This window comes from Bubalus bubalis, chromosome 2 (assembly GCF_019923935.1).
Source record: "Bubalus bubalis isolate 160015118507 breed Murrah chromosome 2, NDDB_SH_1, whole genome shotgun sequence".
NCBI classification, from domain to species: domain Eukaryota; kingdom Metazoa; phylum Chordata; class Mammalia; order Artiodactyla; family Bovidae; genus Bubalus; species Bubalus bubalis.
Genome location: NC_059158.1, coordinates 138,131,495 through 138,142,042, shown reverse-complemented (window position 1 = coordinate 138,142,042; position 10,548 = coordinate 138,131,495). Strand labels below are relative to the sequence as shown.

General features: G+C 39.5%; 1 protein-coding gene across 5 annotated transcripts in view; it reads left to right on the top strand.

The window, feature by feature from the left end:
• The first annotated feature begins 416 nt into the window (after positions 1-416).
• The window catches only part of SF3B1 (splicing factor 3b subunit 1), a 36,655-nt gene continuing 26,523 nt past the window's right edge, over positions 417-10,548 (top strand). For all 5 annotated transcript variants that reach the window (XM_006078154.3, XM_044936855.1, XM_044936861.1 and 2 more), the window contains exon 1: positions 417-587. In XM_006078154.3, coding sequence (XP_006078216.1) covers positions 560-587 — 28 coding nt within the window. In that variant the 5' untranslated portion in view covers positions 417-559. The remainder of the gene's footprint in view (positions 588-10,548) is intronic.

Genomic DNA, 10,548 nt, shown 5'->3' with positions numbered 1-10,548 from the left:
AATAGCGATTGGGAACGTATATTGTAGACAAAACTCCTAATCAAATGCTAAGTAATTAGTTAAACAGAAAACGACCTTGAATTCACAGTGAGGGATGAGACTGTTGTAACTGTTAACTAAGCACTACAACAGCTGAGACATGCTGAGGAAAGTTTTTGGCCTCAAACTCCGTCTGGTGAATTTGGAGAAAGGGGACTGAAGGTCTGAGGCTTCGTCCAGTCCTGAAACCGTAGTGTTTCTTTCAGCGACTGTTTTTAACTGCCCTGCTGGAATCCACTTTCCTCCACGGCGGAGTTACTCGTTATAGGGCGCTAAAGCTCACGTAGTCCTTGGGTTTACCACGGCAACCGTCTCCAAGAGCAATCCTGACTCCTCCCTCCACCCACAATGCACCTCTCTGTTCTATATAGGTGGCTGCTCTGTCACGTGTCCCCGACCGAGCGCGCTCCCGCTTGGCGCTTGCGCAGAGAGCGGCCCCCAGCTATTTTTCTCCGTGGCAGCGGCGACGAGCGGAAGTTCTTGGGAGCGCCAGTTCCGTCTGTGTGTTCGAGTGGACAAAATGGCGAAGATCGCCAAGACTCACGAAGGTAAGCGGTTTTCCCCTTGTTACGTAGATTCTCCGCTGCCAACCTGCTAAGACTTTGTCTTCCTAGGTTTCTGCCTCTTCCTGTGGTTTCTTTTCTGGGGGTCCGAACTCGCGCTTCGGGCCCCGGGTTGTCTGCTCGGCGCCAGAGGCGCAGGCCACTGCCCCGCGTAATGGCGTCCTACTCGTACACCCCCGACAGGCGCTTTGTTCCGTGTTTGGGTGCTGCTACTTCAGCATTGCTTTTCTTCTCTGACTGGGGGCCTCGTTTAAACAGATCTCTAAGGATAATTCCTGGGTAAGGGAGCGGGGAAAAGGGCGTGGGAACAAAGTCTCTCTCACCTCTCGAAACTGTCGTTGGCATAGTTTGTGCAGGGGAGGGTCAGAAAAGCACTGAAATACGGCAGCCGCTTTCCGGGCGGCACTCAGTCGAGTTTAGTCAAACTGAGGCTCGTTACTCTAAGCTTGGTTAATTTGTATGTCTTCAGGCGTCTAAGATACATACCTTGGGTTTTTTTGGTGGTGGTTCGGAATGATTTGGAAATAAAATCTGGTAGTTTTCTCCTCCTTTGATTACTTTTAGTATAATAGGGGCCTTTTTTCTTTTGAGACTGATTTTTGATGGAACAGGGAAAGGCACATTAATAATGGCCAAAGCTTTTGAACAAGTTGGTCGTTTTGTGAAATACAGAGAATGCGAAATTAGGAAAATATTGGAAATAGGCTGTAGTCCCCCTTCAGGGAGTATTCAGAAATGACAGGAAGTAAGGGGCACTTTTGCGGAGAAGGCAGTGGCACCCCACTCCAGTACTGTATTAATGCTTGGTTCTTCTAAATTTGAATGGCATTTCAGCTTATGCTCAACACCTATTGATCAGTTGTTATCTGGTGATTGATATTACCTGATACTTAAGCAAAACTAAGCAAACCTAGACATTTCAGCTGCTGCCATTGTACATAAGTAATCTGTAACTCGGAGAAGGCAATGGCACCCCACTCCAGCACTCTTGCCTGGAAAATCCCATGGACGGAGGAGCCTGGTGGGCCGCAGTCCATGGGGTCGCTAAGAGTCGGACACGACTGAGCGACTTCACTTTCACTTTTCACTTTCATGCATTGGAGAAAGAAATGGCAACCCACTCCAGTGTTCTTGCCTGGAGAATCCCAGGGACGGGGGAGCCTGGTGTGCTGCCGTCTATGGGGTCTCACAGAGTCGGACACGACTGAAGCGACTTAGCAGCAGCAGCAGCAGGGTCACTTTTGAGAAAAGATGAGGAATGGGAAGTTGGAACTGCATTCCTTGATTTCTGACTTGAAATCTGAAGTTTTAATCAAACAGTTTCGAAGAGTTACTTTTATTTCACACGTCGTTTTTTACTTTTATGTCACATGTCGTTTCTGGGTTCGTGGCTTGGTGTTAGTTTGTGGGAGGTAATAAAGACTAAGGTCATCAAGTTTTATAGCCTAGTGGGGAAACAGCTATCTATCTTCATTCTTTATGAGGCAATTGAATGCTTAAATATAAGCAGTGTATTTCGGGAACCTGGGTAACGGAGGCATTAATTTATGCTTAGGGCTATTTCATAGAGGAGGTGACGTATCCCTGGTCTAAAAGGATCAATCGGTTTTAAATTAGGGGAGGACATTTGAACCTGAGACGACGTCTTGTACCTAGGCAGTGACTCGTGAAAGATGTGTTTGGCTAGTTGTGGCAGGAAGAGAGAGTTCAAGGAGGAAAAAAGATGCATCTGAAAAATGTTGGTTGGTGCTGTTAATGATTGTGTCACCCCTAGAAATTGAGTCCAGTTTTCTGCAACTTATGAAACAGACTGATGAAGTGGAAGTGACTTTTATATTTTTACTGTTCTTGTTAGGTATTTGGGATTGAAACACTGTTTTAATCCCAAAGTGTTTTGGGGGCACTTCTGTCTTTAGACTACTACTTTTGTAAAATAATTAGAAAAGATAAAGATGTTGGCTATTCTTGTTTATCTTGTAGATTATTCGCTTGGGGCATTTTGTGGCCTTGATTACTTTTTTGGTATCTTTATGATAAGATAACTTTTGGATAGGAAAATCAAAGTTATTATTAGTTCTCCCGTGTTTTAGAAGCACAGTTGAAAGTTTTGGTCTGTAGAAGATTGCAATTCATTTACTGGAATTGGTTTTATATGGGATTATACTCATATGAATTAGCTGAGAAGTATTTCAGGTGTGAACACTATCTGTATACAAAGACATTGTCCAGTCACTTACTGGAGTAAGTCACTTACTGGAGTAAGACAGTATGATGAATGTACAGTTTCTTGTTCCTTTCTCATGACATTTTCCTGGAGAATACTAGTCCTTCAGAGTCCACCTCTGTTTTTACTTCTTAAGCCATCTCCGATAAACTGGATCAGAATTACTTTCTTGGATTTTTGTTTGTGTGTTTGACTTGCGTGTACTGCTATTACAGCACTCCTAATCTTTATTACTTATAATATTTTACAGTGTTAAGGTTTTCTCTTCTACTTTACAGTTGTATACAGAAACTGTCCTTTGGTATCCACAGTTCCTGATGTGTGAATGCTGAATATTTTAATCAACACTTATTGAGAGATTATACTGAAAGTATTAAGACTATCACAGAAAGGGGGCACTTAAACACTGACATTTGAACAGTTTGGTAGGTTTGAGTACTTCTGTTAGGCTAAGATAAGTGGGAAGGACTTAAATTTTGGGAACTTCCTGAGCTTATATTTTGGGAACCTCCTGAGACATGTTAACATCAAATTAGGATATTTGGCTAGGCTTGACTTTGGCCTTCCAGTATCTCCAGGATGAAGCACCCTCTTCATTCCCTGAGGTAACGTTACCTCTGTGACTTAGGACTAAGTCATTGATTGTGGTAAAGGATGATCTAGAGGGAGTAAGGGTAACCTTTTAGGATGCTGAAGTAGTTGAGAGGAAGTCTTAAATTTGAATCTCACTGGAGCAGTCTTGGTTTTTTGGCTGTGCTGAGTGTCTTGCGGGATCGTAATTCCCTCACTTGGGAATTGAACTCAGGCCATGGCAGTGAAAGCACAAGTTCTAACTACTGGACCACCTGGGAACTCCCTGGACCAACTTTTAAAAGTATGTAATACTTGTTTTTGTCTTAAAGTTGTCCATCATGCTGCTTTTTTATATAAAAATTAAAATCTTTTCATTCTAAATAATGCTTCTGGTAAGGACATTTCTTTGTTGTACCTGGTAATTTATTGTTAAAATATGGCTGCATCAGTACTTTGTAATTGAGTCTTGTGAGATAAATAATACTTTAGTATTCAAGCTGAAGTAAGTTATTGTTGTACCTTCCAATATAGTTTTTTTCCATAGGCTATTATTTCCCTTCATTGACCCAAACCAGTCTTTTTTTTTTTCCTCTTGTTGTCATATTCCTTTCAAATATTTGTTAGAATCAACCCTTAACAGCCTCTTTAACCAACCGGATTATTATTTTTTTATCCTGGGTCACTGTGGCTTATAAGCTTCCCAGTATTGAAATATAAAAAGAACTGGATTTATTAAAATCAAATGTAATCCCTTTTTGCATGTCATGTCAAGTGTATAAAGTTATTAATGTGGGTAATCTTGCCAGCCAGCAGTTCTTGAGATACTGCTGATTTTGGCCCGTGAGGGAACCACAGTGTTCTGTTTGGAAAGGAAAAAAGATAGATTATCCAAAAATTCCATGTATTGGCTTGTTTAGCCACCATCCCTTGAATGGATTTTCAGCGGCATCACAAGGCTGAAGAAGTTTTCTCCCTAATTCTTTGCTTGCAGAATGACTGGAATAATTATTTTATTTCTCTGCGTCTTCTGAGATTTTTACTTTCCTGTGTCCAGAATAGTTGTTATTTCAGTTTTGTAGACATGTAGTATGAATGTTGTTAAAAAGGAAAAAAGTTGTTTAAAGATTTCAAAATTAAAAAAAAAAAAAAAAAAAAGATTTCAAAATTTTCCTTCCTGTAGAATTATGTAAGAATTTAATTGATACTAGTTAGGAATTAATCTTTTAGGAACTGTTGTTTGTAGTGTTCAGTAAAATAATTTACCACCATAGTTAGTTGTCCTACTAGGGTTTTGTTTAAGGAAAAGATTGAGAGTTGGTATACAGAATATACTTTCTGTTTTTCTGCATATTTTTTAGACGTCTCATATTTGAGAAATCCTTGTTTACCACTTGCTTCTGATTGGTAGTGATTAGATGTTACTTATGGATCAGACTAAAAGGTGTCAGTGAATGATTAACATCCAAAGGCTGTGTCTGGGAGAATTCCCTGAACAGTCTAGTGGTTAGGACTCCGAGCTTCCACTACAACGGCCACTGGTTCTATACCTGGCCAGGGAGCTCTAAGATCGCACAAGCCTTGCAGCACGCCCAAAGGCTGTGTCTCTGTAATGCAAAGTGATGAATTATAGAATGTTGCAAATTGTACAAATTAAAAATGAGGAATAAAGATGTATCAAGGAGGAGGAAGCGCTGCAGGCTAGATTTAGCATTGTCTGAGGCATAGGAAAAAGGAAAGGCTCAGAAGGGGAAACCAGTAGGACAGAATTGGTGGGGAGCAGTTAAACAGTTGTATCAGATGTGACCAGTGATGGTTCATGTCAGAGTTTGATATTTAGGTCTTAGTTTAAAATACAAACAGTAGGTTAGATGTTTTTCATCTTCTAGAAGGTACAAGTTCCAGCAGTATTTTATATTTTGATATCAAACTCGATTCCCGGATGAAACATTTGATGTATTTATGTCTGGAAAATGTCTATAATTTTAAGTTTTAAATTATCACGATTTTTGGATTAGTAATAAACAATTTTTAAGTAAATGAAAAATGGAAATCTGCCTATTGAATGACTTGAGATTTCAAATGGGCCTCTTCATAAATTTGTTCATGAATTCATGCTGTTAATATAATCAACCTCTTGTCTCCTAGGGAAGGATTTGTTCTCTGATAGTTGAAAATCATCCTAGGATCAGTTTCTCTCCAAAAAGAGGAGAGTTTCAGTTGAATGATGACATTCTGTAGATCACTGGAGCATAGTTGGTTTTTAAAATATATATATCTTAACGTTTAGATTTCACGTTACCATCACTTGCAAGATGAGTAAAACTGGAAAAGAAGAAAAAATGACAAGAATTGAAACTTTTAAGGGTTAAGATAGTACATCAGATCAGATCAGATCAGTCACTCAGTCATATCCGACTCTTTTCGACACCATGAATCGCAGCACGCCAGGCCTCCCTGTCCATCACCATCTCCCAGAGTTCACTCAAACTCACGTCCATCAAGTCGGTGATGCCATCCAGCCATCTCATCCTCTGTTGTCCCCTTCTTCTCCTGCCCCCAATCCCTCACAGCATCAGAGTCTTTTCTAATGAGTCAACTCTTCATATGAGGTGGCCAAAGTACTGGAGATTCAGCTTTAGCACCAGTCCTTCCAAAGAACACTCAGGGCTGATCTCCTTTAGAATGGACTGGTTGGATCTCCTTGCAGTCCAAGGGATTCTCAAGAGTCTTCTCCAACACCACAGTTCAAAAGCATCAGTTCTTCGGCGCTCAGCTTTCTTCACAGTGCAACTCTCACATCCATACATGACCACAGGGAAAACCATAGCCTTGACTAGACGGACCTTTGTTGGCAAAGTAATGTCTCTGCTTTTGAATATGCTATCTAGGTTGGTCATAACTTTCCTTCCAAGGAGTAAGTGTCTTTTAATTTCATGGCTGCAGTCACCATCTGCAGTGATTTTTGGAGCCCAAAAAAATAAAGTCTGACACTGTTTCCAGTGATGGGACCAGATGCCATGATCTTCATTTTCTGAATGTTGAGCTTTAAGCCAACTTTTTCAGTCTCCTCTTTCACTCTCATCAAGAGGCTTTTTAGTTCCTCTTCACTTCTGCCATAAGATAGTATACATCAGAGAACTTAAAAAAATTCTGTTTATGTACACCAGAGGATTCCATTTCAGAGAAGAGAGAGCTTTTATTTTCTGTTGCATGGGGCCAGAGGCTGTGTTTTCAAAGGGTTAGAAGAAATGAGAACCAAGAATGAGAAAAAAAAAACATTTTAACTTTTTATTGAAAATTGAAAACATATACAAAAATATAATAGTGAAATAAACCCCCATATTGTGCTTATCTAATCATGTGGCTTGAACAGTTGTAAAGGCAGAGCCACTTTTTCTTAATCTCTTCACTAGTCTTTTTCACCTTTCCTGTTATTTCAAAGCAAATCCCAGATAGATAATTTTATACATATATTTTTTTGGATAAATAGATAAATTTATTTTCTGATTATTAGACCTCTTTCTCAATCTTATTATGGCAAATATACATAAAATATGTAAATCCTAAGTTCTTTTTGGACTTGACTGGTGGCTCAGATAGTAAAGCGTCTGCCTACAATGCGGGAGAGCCGGGTTCAATCCCTGGGTTGGGAAGATCTCCTGGAGAAGGAAATGGCAACCCACTCCAGTATTCTTGCCTGGAAAATCCCATGGACAGAGAAGCCTGGTAGGCTACAGCCCGTGGGGTTGCAAAGAGTCAGACACGACTGAGCAACTTATGACTTACGACTTATTGCATTGGTTTCTACCAAACATCAAGAGTCAGCCATAGGTTTACCCATGTCCCCTCCCAGGTGAACATCCCTCTCACCCCCCTCCCCAGCCCACCCTCTAAGTTGTTACCCAGCCCTGAATTTCCTGAGTCATGTAGCAAATTCCCATTGGCTTCTATTTTATATATATCCATACATTTTTCAGTGTGTATCTCTAAAATATAAGGACTTAAAAAAATACCATTATTAAGAAAGGGGGAAAAAACCATTATTGGGAGTTCCCTGGTGGTCTAGTGGTTAGAATTCAGCTCTTCCACTGGAGTGGCCTAGGTTGAATCCTTGGTTGAGGAACAGAGATCCTGTATGCTGCATGGCACTGCCAAAAAAAAAAATCTGTTATTAAACCTAAGTAATAAAATATTCATCAGTGTTTGATTTTGCTGATTGCCTTATAAACATTTTTTTACAATTCATTTGAATTAAATTCCAAATAAATTTCATATATTGTAATCTAAAATCTGTATGTTCCTCCTTCATGTCTTTTTATTTTTTCTTGCAATTAACTGGTTGTAGTACCTTTGTCCTCCTGTACGGTTTCCCACAGTCTGGAGGGAAAGGAGAAAATGGCAATAAAAACACAACTCCCTGTTAGACACTCCCACCACTGCTGTGACAGTCAAAGTGTCAGGAGGCCCACAAGCAGGGAAAGCTCCAAGAAAATAAATGGCTTTTGGAAAGAGTATAGTTCTGAAATAATACTCCAGGTTTTGGTTAGACTAGCCAAGGCAAGGAAGTCAAATTCAAGTGCCCCTCCCACTCTAACTTCGCTAAAATCACTGTAATCTGTTGGACTCTTTTTGACCCTGTAGACTGGAGCCCTCCAGGCTCCTCTGTCCTTGGGATTCTCCAGGCAAGAATACTGGAGTGGGTTGCCATGCCCTTCTCCAGGGGATCTTCCTGATCCAGGAATCAAACAGTGATTGAACCCTTGTGTCTAGTCCATTGGCAGGCGAATTCTTTACCACTAGCGCCATACTGGCAATGAATATACTCAAAATTTTCTAATAAGCTTTATTGCTGCCGGCAATTTTTTTTATTTTTGACTCCTGCTGATAGACATACCTTAAAACAGAAATACAAACTTAAGAAAAACCCTGTTCTTGACAGGTTATCCTCTAGAATCATCCTTTAGTGAGGCTCTTGCAGGCTCTTTGGTAAATACAAGTCTAATACTTAACTAGTACTTTGATTTCCCCCCCCCCCCAGGTCTTTGTTTGTTTGTTTTTTAACCACTTCCAGAATATGCCAGCTCTGGGGATTTGAAGAATCATGCATCATTTTAATTTTAGGATTCCAAATCTACCATCAGGATAGGGAATTTCTACTTCTTTTTTCTTTTCTTAAAAATTTTTATTGGAGTGTAGTTGATTTTACTTTTATCTGTTTTTAAACTTTCAGCATTAATAACCAAGAGTGCTATCATAGAAGCCTCCTTCCCCGTTGATAGATTTTACTGAAGATAGGGGTAGGGTTAGGTAGAGAACAGAAGTGAGGTGCTTATGCAGATAATTTAGAAATCCATATTATTAGATGTTTATACCTCCTGATACCCTTTAATGCCATAAAACTGGGATTTTATAATTTCACGTATCCCAGCTTTTCTTCATTTTACTGTTCCCTTCATTTCTCTCCCGTATTGTATTGGTTAAAATTCTTCTGTTGTACAGAATAATTCATTTCTCCTCTGTTCTTAAACTTGCTCAAGTAAACCCACAAAAAGGGCTCCAAGTTTCTGATAAAATGAAGCATGTATTTGCTATAAGACTCAGCAATCCTACTCACAGGTTATTTACTCTGGGGGTATTAAAATCTGTGTTCACACAAAAACCTGTAGGCTAATGTTTACACAGCTTCGTTTGTATCTCTGCAAGCTGCAAACAACTTGAATGCCAGTCAAATAGAGAATGGATAAATACTCTGTGGTACGGTGGAATACAGCTTGGTAATAAAAAGGCATACACTATTGATACGCACAACATGAAGACTGGAATACTTAAACCTTTTGGTGGACTAAGAGTGCTAGCTCTTGGCAGTCACATACATGACCATTAGGAAGTCCCAATCTTTTGTCCAATCTCTAGCAGACAGTATCCATTTTTCTTTATTTTCACATCTGAATGTCTTGAATTATAGAGATTCTAAATTGGAAGGGGATTAGGTGGTAATAGAGGATTTGTTCACGTTGGTCATAATTGAACTAGAGCTAGATTAGCATAAACATTTCCTTCTTTGCCTCCTCACATCCTTTTTTTAATATTTTAGACCTCTGGTTATTCTTTTGGGTATGTTCCACCTCACTTTTTTTCATACTTGCTAAGAAGTTTGAGTGAACTCCGGGAGTTGGTGATGGACAGGGAGGCCTGGCGTGCTGCAGTTCATGGGGTCGCAAAGAGTTGGCCACGACTGAGCGACTGAACAGAACTGAAGAAGTCTTACATGTTAATAATTTGCTGTCTGAGATTATCTATTTGCTTATTTTTAGTCAGTTCCTATTTAAGAAAGTACAGGAGTACTTGTGTACCAGTAGCTGTAATAGAGTGTTAGGTAACTTTGAAAATAAAGAGTTAAAGACAACTTTCTGTCTTTCCCAGAGATGTAGAGTGTAAAATTTGAAAGCTGTGGAATTTTATAAACCTTTGCTGGAGAGACAACTTTGAAAAATTACTTTCAGAGACTTCTATTATGAAATGTAATATAGGAAAGTGTAGGAAAAAAATGTACTGAACACAGTGTAACCCATTGCCCAACTTTACCAATTCTTAATATTTTGCTATAATTGTTCCACAATAAGAAAACTGTTGCTAATCAGTAAAGACATAAAATCAGTAGGTAAAATTCAGTAGATGACAGTTTCTGAATAAACATATTATCCAAATAAAGGGATAATAGTTAGTGAAACCTTACAACGGAAAAGTTCTTTAGAGGGGAAATAAAGCTGTCTGTGATGTAAGTTGGGGACTGAGCATGCTGCACAATGATAAGTATAGTGTGATGCAGTTTTTATGAAACAGTGCCCCTTTCTGATTTTTTATTTGTATATCACCTAGAGGAAAATATAAAATTGGTGATTTTGGTGAGACTGGGATGGGCTGCAAATGGAGAGATATTGGGCTAGGTATGAGTTTCCTGATAATGTGGAAGCCTGGGTTCATACACTGGAGGTTCTGATTTAGTGTATTTGAGGCCTAGGAGTCTGTTCTTGTAACAGATTCCTCAGGTGATTTTGATGTAAGTGGTTAGTTAGTCGACTACACTGATGCTGTGGAGAGGAGATTGCAGACTATTTGGCTGGCACGATTAACCCATTTGTGTTTATT